The sequence below is a fragment of the Salvelinus alpinus genome, chromosome 30 (genome assembly GCF_045679555.1).
Source record: "Salvelinus alpinus chromosome 30, SLU_Salpinus.1, whole genome shotgun sequence".
Taxonomy (NCBI): domain Eukaryota; kingdom Metazoa; phylum Chordata; class Actinopteri; order Salmoniformes; family Salmonidae; genus Salvelinus; species Salvelinus alpinus.
Genome location: NC_092115.1, coordinates 10,812,299 through 10,831,124, shown reverse-complemented (window position 1 = coordinate 10,831,124; position 18,826 = coordinate 10,812,299). Strand labels below are relative to the sequence as shown.

The 18,826-nt window shown below is 35.1% G+C and overlaps 1 protein-coding gene across 1 annotated transcript; it reads right to left on the bottom strand.

The window, feature by feature from the left end:
• Positions 1 to 336: 336 nt before the first annotated feature.
• LOC139559610 (sodium/potassium-transporting ATPase subunit beta-3-like) lies at positions 337 to 18,506 on the bottom strand. The gene is made up of 7 exons (XM_071375756.1): positions 18,241 to 18,506; positions 6,236 to 6,364; positions 5,221 to 5,319; positions 4,567 to 4,760; positions 3,680 to 3,730; positions 2,164 to 2,250; positions 337 to 1,344 (listed from the first exon to the last, which is right to left on the bottom strand). Exons 1-7 carry the CDS (start codon positions 18,356 to 18,358, stop codon positions 1,177 to 1,179), a joined length of 846 nt encoding a protein of 281 aa, XP_071231857.1. The 5' UTR covers positions 18,359 to 18,506; the 3' UTR covers positions 337 to 1,176.
• Positions 18,507 to 18,826: the final 320 nt, after the last annotated feature.

The following is an 18,826-nucleotide window of genomic DNA, read 5'->3' as shown; positions in this document are numbered from 1 at the left end:
GGGTCAGACAACAAAAGCGGACTAATAGAAGGGTCTGATGGCCGTTAGGTTGGTGAGTCAAGAAAAGACTCCTGCTAGAATGACATAATGAAAGAGAAGACAAATATGATGTCATACTATGTTATACGTACTGTTTACTCTAGTACAGGCCTGGGCAACTCCAGTCCTCGCGGGCCTGATTGATGTCACACTTTTCCCCCCATCCCTAGCAAACACACCTGATTTAAACTAATTTCATTTTTAACTGAACATCATGATTAGGTGATTATTGGAGTCAGGGGCAAAAGTGTGACCACCAATCAGGCCCCCGAGGACTGGAGTTGCCCAGGCCTGTACTAGAGTAAACATAGAAGTAAACAAGGGAACTAGATGTTCCATTAAATTTGGCACGATTAACACTTTTTTCCAGGAGATAGTTGAAAATTGATGACATCACTACCCTATCCTTTGATCCAATCGCACACCGATCTCGCACCCCCTACCATCACAGATGTAGGATCTTAATTTGAGCCAGTTTGCTATAGCAGGAAGATAATCCTGCAGCAACAGGAAATGTGATTTATTATGTGGATTATAATTCATGGACATTTTTGTACGGCTGGATACATTTTTCGTTAGGGCAAATCAAGTCGGAAATTTCAAAGTGGAAATGACAAACTTTAGAAGCCTTTGTTTACATTTCCTGCTAAATCCTCAGCAACGAAAGACTGATCAAATTAAGATCCTACATTTGTAGGCACTAGCCTAGGCCCTTTTTGGGTGTGATGCACTGTAGATCTGAAAGGAATGGATATGCATCAGCTATGATATAATTGCTTCATCTAGCCACTCTTGCTATGCTTACACATATCCAACCCTATCAGAAATACAAGATGGAGTCAACAAGAGCCTAAGAGAAGGGTATTCAAATCCGGGATTCAGGGTTCAGAGAACTGCTGGTTTTAATCCTTCCCCATCCCGCCTAACTAGAGACTGACCTGTAACAACAGGTGAGTAGATTATCTGGCCAATCAATGAACTACCAAGGTGATGTGAAAAATACCAGATTTGAATGTCCCTCGCCTAGTATATGGACTGAGGGTGGAGGGATTGGTTTGGAATTAGGCCCATCATATTCTACCAGGAATCTTCCGGGAGGAGTAAGAACCACATTTCTCCACACTAGCCTCCTCCTCACTACTCTTTGACTGTGACTCGGAAGGTGACGCGGCCCAGGAACTTGTCTCGGTCGTCGTTGTTGCGCAGGTCGGATCCCTCAATCCGGCATTCAATGGTCAGCTCCGTGTTGTAGTCCTCCTTGTTCAGCAACAGCTTAACAGCAACCACGGGCTGCACATACCTCTCCTGTAGACAGAGAGTAAAGGGTGAGAAGAAGGGGGGAGGGGGGGGTGGGAGTAGAAAGAGACAGAGAGAAAGGAGAAGGGAGAGAGAGAGAGAAAAATGGGGAGTGGAATAGGGTAGGAAAGAAAATAAGTACAAATGAGTGGAAGCAAAAAAAGAAGTTCACTGACCAACATGGACTGTTGAATATCTCACCAACATGGACTGTTGAATATCTCACCAACATGGACTGTTGAATATCTCATCAACATGGACTGTTGAATATCTCACCAACATGGACTGTTGAATATCTCACCAACATGGACTGTTGAATATCTCACCAACATGGACTGTTGAATATCTCATCAACATGGACTGTTGAATATCTTACCAACATGGACTGTTGAATATCTCACCAACATGGACTGTTGAATATCTCCCCAACATGGACTGTTGAATATCTCCCCAACATGGACTGTTGAATATCTCACCAATATGGACTGTTGAATATCTCACCAACATGGACTGTTGAATATCTCACCAACATGGACTGTTGAATATCTCCCCAACATGGACTGTTGAATATCTCACCAACATGGACTGTTGAATATCTTACCAACATGGACTGTTGAATATCTCATCAACATGGACTGTTGAATATCTCACCAACATGGACTGTTGAATATCTCATCAACATGGACTGTTGAATATCTCACACGTCTATCCAACAGTCTTCCAAATTCTTGCATCATTGTACAATAATGCTTTCCCATCAAGCACCAACAAACCAGTATGACAAGACATCAGAAATGGACAAAATATTGACCTTTGACCCAAACTTACATGAAGTTTGTTGCCGTAGTAAGGGAAATACATTTTATCGAAGCGTCCCTCACTGGGGAAGTACTGCATCTGTATGGGGTTGTCCCTCTGAACGGGGAAAGGAGGAAGAGAAAGAACAATAGTCAAAAGCAAGAATATGTCCATCCTATTCAAACGGACCGTTAGGCTAAGGACCATCTGAAAAGGTTGGAGAGCTATCAGAGGAGGCTGGTGGGAGGAGCTTTAGGAAGACGGCCTCCTCTGATAGGTATATATAGTAGGTATTATGGTAATAGCTCCACTGGTGGGAGGAGTTAGGAAGACGGCCTCCTCTGATAGGTGTATATAGTAGGTATTATGGTAATAGCTCCACTGGTGGGAGGAGTTAGGAAGACGGCCTCCTCTGATAGGTATATATAGTAGGTATTATGGTAATAGCTCCACTGGTGGGAGGAGTTAGGAAGACGGCCTCCTCTGATAGGTATATATAGTAGGTATTATGGTAATAGCTCCACTGGTGGGAGGAGTTAGGAAGACGGCCTCCTCTGATAGGTATATATAGTAGATATTATGGTAATAGCTACAAACTACACTTTGCTCTCTACTATATGGCAATTTTTGCCATATTGCTCACACCTATCCAATGTTTTCAGATCTTCACAAGTCCATATGAGTATGTAAGAATAATACATTATTTAAGAATTGTAAATATTCCTTATGCTGCATACACTGTACTGTAACGCCATTAGCTGTTACATTAAGCAACAGCTGCTCTTTCTGTGGTCTGTGAGAGATCACACTCAATGGCCAGGTCTTCTAATATTAACACTGGAACATTCTATCCGGTTCGATTATAACAAATCAAAGTTTATTTGTCACGTGCGCCAAATACAACAACTGCTTACTTAAAGGCTCTAACCAACAGTGCAAAAAAGGTATTAGGTGAACAATAGGTAAGTAAAGAAATTAACAACAGTAAAAAAGACAGTGAAAAATAACAGCAGCGAGGCTATATACAGTAGCGAGGCTATGACAGTAGCGAGGCTATATACAGGCACCAGTTAGTTGGGCTGATTGAGGTAGTATGTACATGTAGGTTTGGTTAAAGTGACTATGCATATATGATGAACAGAGAGTAGCGGTAGCGTAAAAAGAGGGGTTGGCGGGTGGAGGGTGGCGGGTGGCGGGACACAATGCAGATAGCCCGGGTAGCCATTGAAAGGTTCTATAAGGTTCCTATAATAAAACCGGTATCCTGCATCACACAGGACCACAATATGGAAAAGAGACTGGGATAACAAAACAACCCTGTAAGTCCTTTCCACGTTGTAACAGCGTAGCAGATTTACACACTTACACATCGCTAAGCTTACCCTAAAGCTTCAACTGGAAGCATGCAGAAAAACAAAAAATCCAACCAAATCAGGAAAAAAAGTACACACAAATATCAACATAAACAATAAATAACATCAAATGCTATAAATGTAACCAGATTGTTCTTCAGAAACACACATACTGAAATCCTGATGACGTTTACCTTTGCCGTGCAGTTGACATAGGGATCTCCACGCGGCTTCAGCCCAATGATCTGTGAATTGAAAACGAATCAACGAATCAACCAATCAGAGAGCTGCGATAAGACGATTGGCACATTAAAACCATTATTATGTGGTCTACTCTGAGTAATCCAATGATATAGAAACACAGACAAGGATAAGACTGTAAAACACACTAATAGAGAATGACAACAAAGAGAAGCAAATAAAAATAACTAGATTGAGGAGATGGAAAGAAATCCACTATGGGCTAATGTCACTACTGATACATGTCCTCTACTGATACGTAGATTAGCTCGAGGCTCTTGTGAATGTGTCCACTGAAAAATGTATTTGAATTGGGACTGGTGAACTACACAGCACTGCCCTGAATTTAATTGGGTCTGCACCAGTGGAGGCTGCTGAGGGGAGGACAGCCCATAATAATGGCCCGAAAACAGAACGAATGGAATGGCATCAAACACATGGAAACCATGGAAACCATGTGTTTGATGTATTTGATACCATTCCACTGATTCCGCTCCAGTCATTACCACGAGCCCGTCCTCCCCAATTAAGGTGCTACCAACCTCCTGTGGTCTGCACTTATCCAATGTGCACCTCATTAGGACCCAACTGTATTGACTTCAATTACATGCAACCAAGGAAAGAGTCTTGGCTTCGTCCCAATTCTCTACCATTTTCCCAAAATGTGCACTTGCACACTCCCCGTCATGGATTGAACAATGGTAGAAACTCCATCCAGCCAATATTTACACCAATCCACTGCTTTAATCCATGACAGTGTGTTAGTACACACTTTGGAATGGCAAGATAATTAGGGTCACAACCATGTATCCAAAGACAAGAAGGGAAAAGGAGGAGGTACCCTATTCATTTTGAGGAGGACACATGGTCTCCCCTCAGCATAACCGAAGGTGGAGTCGGACAGGCCGGAGCAGCGGCTCAGAGAGCTCCTCTTGAACTGACAGGCCTTCCTCTGCTCGCCCACCTCTCCCTCCTGCTCAAAGTAGACCCCTGCCGCGCACGCCTCATTCCTCTCCTGCTCCGTGTCATTGTACTCTGAGAAAAGACAATAACGACAGATTTGTTTTCATTTCTGTCGACGACCCAGGCGGCAAAGTGCTTCATTTGACACATTTTGTTCGTTCATGCACAGATGATTGACAGTCAAACATGTTGATGTTTGTTCCTCTACTGCAGCTGGGTTGTTGAGATAAATAAGACATTGGCTACAAGAGAAACTCGCCTCAGGCTGATATTTTGTATGTGTAATTGTTAACGTATCATTTCATGCTAGTTTTAACCATCCCCCTATGCTTTGATTGAATTGTGTGTCACTGAACTACATGGCAACATTGTTTCTCTGTATCTCTTATTGAAAAGAACATTTACAATTGAGAGATAGAGAGAAAGAGAGAGAGATAGAGAGAAAGAGAGAGAGAAAGAAGGTGAGTTAGAGAGAGAGCGAGAGAGAGAGAAGGGGCACAGATTTTGCAAGGAGACAAGATAAAAGACTCACGTTGCAGGTAAGACTCTAAAGTCTGGACATACGTGCTGAACTGGAGAGGTTGTGATCTGTTAAACAGCATGTCCAATTGCTTTGGCCGGATGACCAACCCTAAGGGACAGAGGGTACAGTATGAGATCACCACTTCCTTCAGGGTCATCAAAACGACATGCGAAAACAAAGTTAAATCCACTAACACACAAATCAGGGTCACCAATGTTGTGTGGTGAACCCATTAACACTTAATGTGAAATATACCTACATAAGGGCTTCATAACACATTCATAATCCATACATACCGCATTCATAACCATACATTACACATTCATAATCCATACATATCACATTCATAACCCATACATAACACATTCATAACCCATACAAACACAAGCATAATCCATACATAATACATTCAAAACCATACATACCACATTCATAACCCATACATAACGCATTCATAACCCGTATATAACACATTCATTACCCATACATAACACATTCATAACCATACATACCACATTCATAACCATACATACCACATTCATAACCCATACAAACACATTCATAACATATGCATAGGTAGCCTTTAAATAAAGTGTATAAAGAGTTTGGCCATTACCATGACAGTTCATACCAGAAATCCCATTATTCAACAGCAGCTGTATAGTATAGTGCCTACTGGGTAATATTGACCAATAGTAGTCCACAGGTTTCTCAAAGTTGACTACCTGTCCTGAACCAACAGAATTTGGGCTCAAAATCAACTAAATACAGCACTTCTTGGATATTGGTTTTCCCTCAGAATGACCCTGTGCTTTAATAATCTCCCAATAATCAATAATCTTCCAATCGGATCAATTTAATGATTTATTGATTGACTGACTGACTGATTGATTGATTGGTGATTAGATTTATTGGTTCGTTGGTTGGTTGGTTGATTTATTGGTTGGTTGGTTGGTTGATTGATTTATTGGTTGGTTGATTGGTTGGTTGATTGAATAAATCATCTACCTGTGGTGCTACTTACCTGGGTGTGGCACCCGGTCGCGGTACTTTGGCACATAGTCGTCTAGCGTCAGCAGCATGACCCAAATGGTGAGGACGAACATCCCAGCCAGGAATGCATAGAACACCAGGTAGAACAGGAGGATGAGGCCTGGGGAGAGAGAGGCAGAGAGAAACAGAGACAGAGAGAGAGAGAGACAGACAGACAGACAGACAGACAGACAGACAGACAGACAGACAGACAGACAGACAGACAGACAGACAGACAGACAAGGAAAGAGAGAGAAGGAGAGAGAGAGAGAGAGAGAGAGAGAGAGAGAGAGAGAGAGAGAGAGAGAGAGAGAGAGAGAGAGAGAGAGAGAGAGAGAGAGAGAGAGAGAGAGATTAGCACGACTCCAGACCGTGTTATCCCTCAGAGCTAAAATCTAGGTCTACAAAAATCTGATCATACTAGGGTCGTTTGGTGAACGGCCTCTGGCCTATTGGCCTATGTGTTTTACATCATCCATCCTTATTAATGTGTTTTACATCATCCATCCTTATTAATGTGTTTTACATCATCCATCCTTAGTAATGTGTTTTACATCATCCATCCTTATTAATGTGTTTTACATCATCCATCCTTAGTAATGTGTTTTACATCATCCATCCTTATTAATGTGTTTTACATCATCCATCCTTAGTAATGTGTTTTACATCATCCATCCTTAGTAATGTGTTTTACATCATCCATCCTTAGTAATGTGTTTTACATCATCCATCCTTAGTAATGTGTTTTACATCATCCATCCTAATTAATGTGTTTTACATCATTCATCCTAATTAATGTGTTTTACATAATTTATCCTTATTAATGTGTTTTACATCATCCATCCTTAGTAATGTGTTTTACATCATCCATCCTTAGTAATGTGTTTTACATCATCCATCCTTAGTAATATGTTTTACATCATTTATCCTTATTAATGTGTTTTACATCATCCATCCTTATTAATGTGTTTTACATCATTTATCCTTATTAATGTGTTTTACATCATCCATCCTTATTAATGTGTTTTACATCATCCATCCTTAGTAATGTGTTTTACATCATCCATCCTTATTAATGTGTTTTACATAATTTATCCTTATTAATGTGTTTTACATCATCCATCCTTATTAATGTGTTTTACATCATCCATCCTTATTAATGTGTTTTACATCATCCATCCTTATTAATGTGTTTTACATCATCCATCCTTATTAATGTGTTTTACATCATCCATCCTTAGTAATGTGTTTTACATCATCCATCCTTATTAATGTGTTTTACATCATCCATCCTTAGTAATGTGTTTTACATCATCCATCCTTATTAATGTGTTTTACATCATCCATCCTTAGTAATGTGTTTTACATCATCCATCCTTAGTAATGTGTTTTACATCATCCATCCTTAGTAATGTGTTTTACATCATCCATCCTTATTAATGTGTTTTACATCATCCATCCTTATTAATGTGTTTTACATCATCCATCCTTAGTAATGTGTTTTACATCATCCATCCTTATTAATGTGTTTTACATCATCCATCCTTAGTAATGTGTTTTACATCATCCATCCTTAGTAATGTGTTTTACATCATCCATCCTTAGTAATGTGTTTTACATCATCCATCCTTATTAATGTGTTTTACATCATCCATCCTTAGTAATGTGTTTTACATCATCCATCCTTAGTAATGTGTTTTACATCATCCATCCTAATTAATGTGTTTTACATCATTCATCCTAATTAATGTGTTTTACATAATTTATCCTTATTAATGTGTTTTACATCATCCATCCTTAGTAATGTGTTTTACATCATCCATCCTTAGTAATGTGTTTTACATCATCCATCCTTAGTAATATGTTTTACATCATTTATCCTTATTAATGTGTTTTACATCATCCATCCTTATTAATGTGTTTTACATCATTTATCCTTATTAATGTGTTTTACATCATCCATCCTTATTAATGTGTTTTACATCATCCATCCTTAGTAATGTGTTTTACATCATCCATCCTTATTAATGTGTTTTACATAATTTATCCTTATTAATGTGTTTTACATCATCCATCCTTATTAATGTGTTTTACATCATCCATCCTTATTAATGTGTTTTACATCATCCATCCTTATTAATGTGTTTTACATCATCCATCCTTAGTAATACGTTTTACATCATCCATCCTTAGTAATATGTTTTACATCATCCATCCTTATTAATGTGTTTTACATCATCCATCCTTATTAATGTGTTTTACATCATTCATCCTTATTATTGTGTTTTACATCATCCATCCTTATTAATGTGTTTTACATCATCCATCCTTATTAATGTGTTTTACATCATCCATCCTTAGTAATGTGTTTTACATCATCCATCCTTATTAATGTGTTTTACATCATCCATCCTTATTAATGTGTTTTACATCATCCATCCTTATTAATGTGTTTTACATCATCCATCCTTATTAATGTGTTTTACATCATCCATCCTTATTAATGTGTTTTACATCATCCATCCTTATTAATGTGTTTTACATCATCCATCCTTATTAATGTGTTTTACATCATCCATCCTTAGTAATGTGTTTTACATCATCCATCCTTATTAATGTGTTTTACATCATCCATCCTTATTAATGTGTTTTACATCATTTATCCTTATTAATGTGTTTTACATCATCCATCCTTATTAATGTGTTTTACATCATCCATCCTTAGTAATGTGTTTTACATCATCCATCCTTATTAATGTGTTTTACATCATCCATCCTTAGTAATGTGTTTTACATCATCCATCCTTATTAATGTGTTTTACATCATTTATCCTTATTAATGTGTTTTACATCATCCATCCTTATTAATGTGTTTTACATCATTTATCCTTATTAATGTGTTTTACATCATCCATCCTTATTAATGTGTTTTACATCATCCATCCTTAGTAATGTGTTTTACATCATCCATCCTTATTAATGTGTTTTACATAATTTATCCTTATTAATGTGTTTTACATCATCCATCATTATTAATGTGTTTTACATCATCCATCCTTATTAATGTGTTTTACATCATCCATCCTTATTAATGTGTTTTACATCATCCATCCTTATTAATGTGTTTTACATCATCCATCCTTATTAATGTGTTTTACATAATTTATCCTTATTAATGTGTTTTACATCATCCATCCTTATTAATGTGTTTTACATCATCCATCCTTATTAATGTGTTTTACATCATCCATCCTTATTAATGTGTTTTACATCATCCATCCTTAGTAATGTGTTTTACATCATCCATCCTTATTAATGTGTTTTACATCATCCATCCTTATTAATGTGTTTTACATAATTTATCCTTATTAATGTGTTTTACATCATCCATCCTTAGTAATGTGTTTTACATCATCCATCCTTCGTAATGTGTTTTACATCATCCATCCTTATTAATGTGTTTTACATCATTTATCCTTATTAATGTGTTTTACATCATTTATCCTTATTAATGTGTTTTACATCATTTATCCTTATTAATGTGTTTTACATCATCCATCCTTATTAATGTGTTTTACATCATCCATCCTTAGTAATGTGTTTTACATCATCCATCCTTAGTAATGTGTTTTACATCATCCATCCTTATTAATGTGTTTTACATCATTTATCCTTATTAATGTGTTTTACATCATTTATCCTTATTAATGTGTTTTACATCATCCATCCTTATTAATGTGTTTTACATCATTTATCCTTATTAATGTGTTTTACATCATTTATCCTTATTAATGTGTTTTACATCATTTATCCTTATTAATGTGTTTTACATCATTTATCCTTATTAATGTGTTTTACATCATTTATCCTTATTAATGTGTTTTACATCATTTATCCTTATTAATGTGTTTTACATCATTTATCCTTATTAATGTGTTTTACATCATCCATCCTTATTAATGTGTTTTACATCATCCATCCTTAGTAATGTGTTTTACATAATTTATCCTTATTAATGTGTTTTACATCATCCATCCTTATTAATGTATTTTACATCATCCATCCTTAGTAATGTGTTTTACAACATCCATCCTTATTAATGTGTTTTACATAATTTATCCTTATTAATGTGTTTTACATCATCCATCCTTATTAATGTATTTTACATCATCCTTCCTTATTAATGTGTTTTACATCATCCTTCCTTATTAATGTATTTTACATCATCCATCCTTAGTAATGTGTTTTACATCATCCATCCTTATTAATGTGTTTTACATCATCCATCCTTATTAATGTGTTTTACATCATCCATCCTTAGTAATGTGTTTTACATCATCCATCCTTAGTAATGTGTTTTACATCATCCATCCTTAGTAATGTGTTTTACATCATCCATCCTTATTAATGTGTTTTACATCATCCATCCTTATTAATGTGTTTTACATCATCCATCCTTAGTAATGTGTTTTACATCATCCATCCTTATTAATGTGTTTTACATCATCCATCCTTAGTAATGTGTTTTACATCATCCATCCTTATTAATGTGTTTTACATCATCCATCCTTATTAATGTGTTTTACATCATTTATCCTTATTAATGTGTTTTACATCATCCATCCTTATTAATGTGTTTTACATCATCCATCCTTAGTAATGTGTTTTACATCATCCATCCTTATTAATGTGTTTTACATCATCCATCCTTAGTAATGTGTTTTACATCATCCATCCTTATTAATGTGTTTTACATCATTTATCCTTATTAATGTGTTTTACATCATCCATCCTTATTAATGTGTTTTACATCATTTATCCTTATTAATGTGTTTTACATCATCCATCCTTATTAATGTGTTTTACATCATCCATCCTTAGTAATGTGTTTTACATCATCCATCCTTATTAATGTGTTTTACATAATTTATCCTTATTAATGTGTTTTACATCATCCATCATTATTAATGTGTTTTACATCATCCATCCTTATTAATGTGTTTTACATCATCCATCCTTATTAATGTGTTTTACATCATCCATCCTTATTAATGTGTTTTACATCATCCATCCTTATTAATGTGTTTTACATAATTTATCCTTATTAATGTGTTTTACATCATCCATCCTTATTAATGTGTTTTACATCATCCATCCTTATTAATGTGTTTTACATCATCCATCCTTATTAATGTGTTTTACATCATCCATCCTTAGTAATGTGTTTTACATCATCCATCCTTATTAATGTGTTTTACATCATCCATCCTTATTAATGTGTTTTACATAATTTATCCTTATTAATGTGTTTTACATCATCCATCCTTAGTAATGTGTTTTACATCATCCATCCTTCGTAATGTGTTTTACATCATCCATCCTTATTAATGTGTTTTACATCATTTATCCTTATTAATGTGTTTTACATCATTTATCCTTATTAATGTGTTTTACATCATTTATCCTTATTAATGTGTTTTACATCATCCATCCTTATTAATGTGTTTTACATCATCCATCCTTATTAATGTGTTTTACATAATTTATCCTTATTAATGTGTTTTACATCATCCATCCTTAGTAATGTGTTTTACATCATCCATCCTTAGTAATGTGTTTTACATCATCCATCCTTATTAATGTGTTTTACATCATTTATCCTTATTAATGTGTTTTACATCATTTATCCTTATTAATGTGTTTTACATCATCCATCCTTATTAATGTGTTTTACATCATTTATCCTTATTAATGTGTTTTACATCATCCATCCTTATTAATGTGTTTTACATCATCCATCCTTAGTAATGTGTTTTACATCATTTATCCTTATTAATGTGTTTTACATCATCCATCCTTATTAATGTGTTTTACATCATCCTTCCTTATTAATGTATTTTACATCATCCATCCTTAGTAATGTGTTTTACAACATCCATCCTTATTAATGTGTTTTACATCATTTATCCTTATTAATGTGTTTTACATCATCCATCCTTATTAATGTATTTTACATCATCCTTCCTTATTAATGTGTTTTACATCATCCTTCCTTATTAATGTATTTTACATCATCCATCCTTAGTAATGTGTTTTACATCATCCATCCTTATTAATGTGTTTTACATCATCCATCCTTATTAATGTGTTTTACATCATCCATCCTTAGTAATGTGTTTTACATCATCCATCCTTATTAATGTGTTTTACATCATCCATCCTTAGTAATGTGTTTTACATCATCCATCCTTATTAATGTGTTTTACATCATTTATCCTTATTAATGTGTTTTACATCATCCATCCTTATTAATGTGTTTTACATCATTTATCCTTATTAATGTGTTTTACATCATCCATCCTTATTAATGTGTTTTACATCATCCATCCTTAGTAATGTGTTTTACATCATCCATCCTTATTAATGTTTTACATAATTTATCCTTATTAATGTGTTTTACATCATCCATCATTATTAATGTGTTTTACATCATCCATCCTTATTAATGTGTTTTACATCATCCATCCTTATTAATGTGTTTTACATCATCCATCCTTATTAATGTGTTTTACATCATCCATCCTTATTAATGTGTTTTACATAATTTATCCTTATTAATGTGTTTTACATCATCCATCCTTATTAATGTGTTTTACATCATCCATCCTTATTAATGTGTTTTACATCATCCATCCTTATTAATGTGTTTTACATCATCCATCCTTAGTAATGTGTTTTACATCATCCATCCTTATTAATGTGTTTTACATCATCCATCCTTATTAATGTGTTTTACATAATTTATCCTTATTAATGTGTTTTACATCATCCATCCTTAGTAATGTGTTTTACATCATCCATCCTTCGTAATGTGTTTTACATCATCCATCCTTATTAATGTGTTTTACATCATTTATCCTTATTAATGTGTTTTACATCATTTATCCTTATTAATGTGTTTTACATCATTTATCCTTATTAATGTGTTTTACATCATCCATCCTTATTAATGTGTTTTACATCATCCATCCTTATTAATGTGTTTTACATAATTTATCCTTATTAATGTGTTTTACATCATCCATCCTTAGTAATGTGTTTTACATCATCCATCCTTAGTAATGTGTTTTACATCATCCATCCTTATTAATGTGTTTTACATCATTTATCCTTATTAATGTGTTTTACATCATTTATCCTTATTAATGTGTTTTACATCATCCATCCTTATTAATGTGTTTTACATCATTTATCCTTATTAATGTGTTTTACATCATCCATCCTTATTAATGTGTTTTACATCATCCATCCTTAGTAATGTGTTTTACATAATTTATCCTTATTAATGTGTTTTACATCATCCATCCTTATTAATGTGTTTTACATCATCCTTCCTTATTAATGTATTTTACATCATCCATCCTTAGTAATGTGTTTTACAACATCCATCCTTATTAATGTGTTTTACATCATTTATCCTTATTAATGTGTTTTACATCATCCATCCTTATTAATGTATTTTACATCATCCTTCCTTATTAATGTGTTTTACATCATCCTTCCTTATTAATGTATTTTACATCATCCATCCTTAGTAATGTGTTTTACATCATCCATCCTTATTAATGTGTTTTACATCATCCATCCTTATTAATGTGTTTTACATCATCCATCCTTAGTAATGTGTTTTACATCATCCATCCTTATTAATGTGTTTTACATCATCCATCCTTAGTAATGTGTTTTACATCATCCATCCTTATTAATGTGTTTTACATCATTTATCCTTATTAATGTGTTTTACATCATCCATCCTTATTAATGTGTTTTACATCATTTATCCTTATTAATGTGTTTTACATCATCCATCCTTATTAATGTGTTTTACATCATCCATCCTTAGTAATGTGTTTTACATCATCCATCCTTATTAATGTGTTTTACATAATTTATCCTTATTAATGTGTTTTACATCATCCATCATTATTAATGTGTTTTACATCATCCATCCTTATTAATGTGTTTTACATCATCCATCCTTATTAATGTGTTTTACATCATCCATCCTTATTAATGTGTTTTACATCATCCATCCTTATTAATGTGTTACATAATTTATCCTTATTAATGTGTTTTACATCATCCATCCTTATTAATGTGTTTTACATCATCCATCCTTATTAATGTGTTTTACATCATCCATCCTTATTAATGTGTTTTACATCATCCATCCTTAGTAATGTGTTTTACATCATCCATCCTTATTAATGTGTTTTACATCATCCATCCTTATTAATGTGTTTTACATAATTTATCCTTATTAATGTGTTTTACATCATCCATCCTTAGTAATGTGTTTTACATCATCCATCCTTCGTAATGTGTTTTACATCATCCATCCTTATTAATGTGTTTTACATCATTTATCCTTATTAATGTGTTTTACATCATTTATCCTTATTAATGTGTTTTACATCATTTATCCTTATTAATGTGTTTTACATCATCCATCCTTATTAATGTGTTTTACATCATCCATCCTTATTAATGTGTTTTACATAATTTATCCTTATTAATGTGTTTTACATCATCCATCCTTAGTAATGTGTTTTACATCATCCATCCTTAGTAATGTGTTTTACATCATCCATCCTTATTAATGTGTTTTACATCATTTATCCTTATTAATGTGTTTTACATCATTTATCCTTATTAATGTGTTTTACATCATCCATCCTTATTAATGTGTTTTACATCATTTATCCTTATTAATGTGTTTTACATCATTTATCCTTATTAATGTGTTTTACATCATTTATCCTTATTAATGTGTTTTACATCATTTATCCTTATTAATGTGTTTTACATCATTTATCCTTATTAATGTGTTTTACATCATTTATCCTTATTAATGTGTTTTACATAATTTATCCTTATTAATGTGTTTTACATCATTTATCCTTATTAATGTGTTTTACATCATCCATCCTTATTAATGTGTTTTACATCATCCATCCTTAGTAATGTGTTTTACATAATTTATCCTTATTAATGTGTTTTACATCATCCATCCTTATTAATGTGTTTTACATCATCCTTCCTTATTAATGTATTTTACATCATCCATCCTTAGTAATGTGTTTTACAACATCCATCCTTATTAATGTGTTTTACATCATTTATCCTTATTAATGTGTTTTACATCATCCATCCTTATTAATGTATTTTACATCATCCTTCCTTATTAATGTGTTTTACATCATCCTTCCTTATTAATGTATTTTACATCATCCATCCTTAGTAATGTGTTTTACATCATCCATCCTTATTAATGTGTTTTACATCATCCATCCTTATTAATGTGTTTTACATCATCCATCCTTAGTAATGTGTTTTACATCATCCATCCTTAGTAATGTGTTTTACATCATCCATCCTTAGTAATGTGTTTTACATCATCCATCCTTATTAATGTGTTTTACATCATCCATCCTTATTAATGTGTTTTACATCATCCATCCTTAGTAATGTGTTTTACATCATCCATCCTTAGTAATGTGTTTTACATCATCCATCCTTATTAATGTGTTTTACATCATCCATCCTTAGTAATGTGTTTTACATCATCCATCCATATTAATGTGTTTTACATCATTCATCCAAGTAAACATTAGTAATTTCAATGAGCACAGCTTTCCATGTAAAGAACTGGATAAGTAAGCAAGGAGAGATGAGGAACAATTTCAAGCCTGAACATTATGTTGTGCAAAGGTATGCATTTTGTTTTCTTACGATGATAGTCAGTATAATCAAAGATGACAGAACAGCCTAGCAATTTGATTGACAGGTCCAAGTCTGAACCCTTATCAAATGACAGGGCTGCCCAAGGGTGCTGGGAACTGGGAACCCGCATAAGCTTTATGCTGTGTTCACGTCATGTCAGGAACTCAGAAATACGCCCTTCCTACTGGGGCTAATACACATGAACGCCCCTCCAACTCGTAGTTACGACTAGGAAACGGGGGTATGATCTCTGGACCCCGGTCTATCCCACATGATGAACTTTGACATCAGGCACCACTGAAAAATGGCAACAAACATGGCCGCGATTTCAGCTGTCAACGGTCAGAATGGTTCTTGCGTTCCCTCCCGAGCTCCTAGCACGCGAACGCTCCAAGTCGTTCCTCCGAAGTAGACAAGTCGTTCTTCCGATCCCTCTCCCATGAGGTGAATGCCGCATTACAAATACATATCGATCCAGCCCATCCACAATAATGAATAGATCATTCAAACCCTGCAGAAATGTTATATTTGTAATGTCTATTCATGTATATGAATGTTTATTGCAGAGCCGATGTAATATTATATCAGGTGTAAGCATTCCATTGAACGAGGTGGGCTTTAACATTCACCTAGACCTACCATGCAAACAGTCAGGTTGTTCACCACACTAGGTCTACAGTCTACACAGTCAGGTTGGTCATCACACTAGGTCTACAGTCTACACAGTCAGGTTGGTCATCACACTAGGTCTACATTCTACACAGTCAGGTTGGTCATCACACTAGGTCTACATTCTACACAGTCAGGTTGGTCATCACACTAGGTCTACAGTCTACACAGTCAGGTTGGTCATCACACTAGGTCTACATTCTACACAGTCAGGTTGGTCATCAAACTAGGTCTACAGTCTACACAGTCAGGTTGGTCATCACACTAGGTCTACAGTCTACACAGTCAGGTTGGTCATCACACTAGGTCTACATTCTACAGTCAGGTTGGTCATCACACTAGGTCTACATTCTACACAGTCAGGTTGGTCATCACACTAGGTCTACAGTCTACACAGTCCCCCCCCCCCCCCTCCCCCATCCAGCCACTGAAAAACCCTCTCCCTACTCTCTTCCACTCTCCTCCGATACATTCCCATCATGCACCAGCAGGGAAAGCCATTTGACCTTGACAAGTATGCTAATGTGGGCGGCCATGCTGCCGTAGCAGTGGGAGGAGGAGTTCTGACAGCGTGAGAGAGGAGCATCCCACAGCACTGCACAGGGTCAATACTAGCTGCTAGCTACCACAGATAGAGCAAGCTCGGCTCACCATCTTCAAAGACACCATAGACTACTGCTTTTAAAATTGAGGATATATAAATTCCAGAAATGAGAAATCTACATTTTATTTCCATATGTTCTTTGTGTGTCGGTAGTGTATCTCATCTGTAACACGAAGTTAAGGTCTTCGCATAATCATGCTAGCTGGCTGTTAGATAGTCATAAACTGGTCTGTTCCAGGGAATTCACAGGCACACACACACACACACACACACACACACACACACACACACACACACACACACACACACACACACACACACACACACACACACACACACACACACACACACACACACACACACATTGATGTACACTACAGAGCAGATATTTCTGATTTCTGATAACATTGTTCTGAGAAGGGAGCAATCATTTAATTTATGATCATTAAGAATGAATATCATTTGCTTATAGTTTATCATACTAATTATTATTATTATTATTTACTTTTTTTTTTTACCAAAGCCTACACTACGTAGACCCATCTTCTATCTCATATTTCAGTCGTAGCCTATATGGCTACTTGTGGTCTCTATTGGAAATACACTAAGTATTGGTCTCTAATTATTATTCATACAGGTGGGCTAGTCTCATTTATTTGTATTGAGCTAATCCGAGCTGAAATGGACAAGCTGTCACACACACACACACACACACACACACACACACATACATACATACATACAAAACCAACTAGACATAAATAGATTGTGATGATTGAGACCATGAATGCATAGGTGGATATTATATAATATTACTATCCGTTATTAGGCTATATGTGACAACATGCACATCAAAACGGAATAGCCTGCAATATGATACATCATAAAAATGTGGTTTTCGACTGTGGGCTATGACTCAGACCCGGTTCAGGTTTTCTTACCCCAGCTCTTCGCTGTGCGCCCGCAAAACTCCCCGGTCCTTGGGTTAAAGATGGAATCTTTCCAGTTTCCAGCATTCTCATCCTCTTTCGCCGTCGATTTGACTTCGTTGCTTGCCATGGTGGAAATTTGAGGATGTATTTTTCCTTATTAAAAATATGAGGAACAGCGGGCGATAGGATGAGGCGAAATCAGGGATGTGATTGGATCAGTGGTTGGAATGGAGTCCAGCGGCAGAGTGAGGCAAGATTGCTCTGTTTAAAAAAATAAATTAAAAAGCGAAAAATCTGTGACGTTTTCTGCAACTAGCGTCAGCCTCGCTCCGCCACTCAATGCGGTACGGGTACGGTTACAATAGAAGAGCCTCGATAGAAGAACGGCTTGGACAGTGTAGCCTAGATTTGTAGACACTAACAAAAACGCTAGAATAACGCGGTATTTATCCAGTTATAATTGCCTGAGAAAATGAGAGAATGGCGTACCTAACAAATGAGACGAAAACTGTACAGATTATGATGATGCCAATGATATGTAGACAGTAGACCTATGCTTCCTATACATTAAATAGGCTATTCATATGATTCTGCC

Bases quoted from the DNA above. Each gene is read 5' to 3' on its own strand.
- LOC139559610 (XM_071375756.1), bottom strand. From the start codon at position 18,358: ATGGCAAGCAACGAAGTCAAATCGACGGCGAAAGAGGATGAGAATGCT. The intron at 6,365-18,240 runs GTAAGAAAACCT...CTCTCTCCCCAG, and splicing joins GCGCACAGCGAAGAGCTGGG to GCCTCATCCTCCTGTTCTAC. The intron at 3,731-4,566 runs GTACCTCCTCCT...TTCAATTCACAG, and splicing joins TCCTCCTCAAAATGAATAGG to ATCATTGGGCTGAAGCCGCG.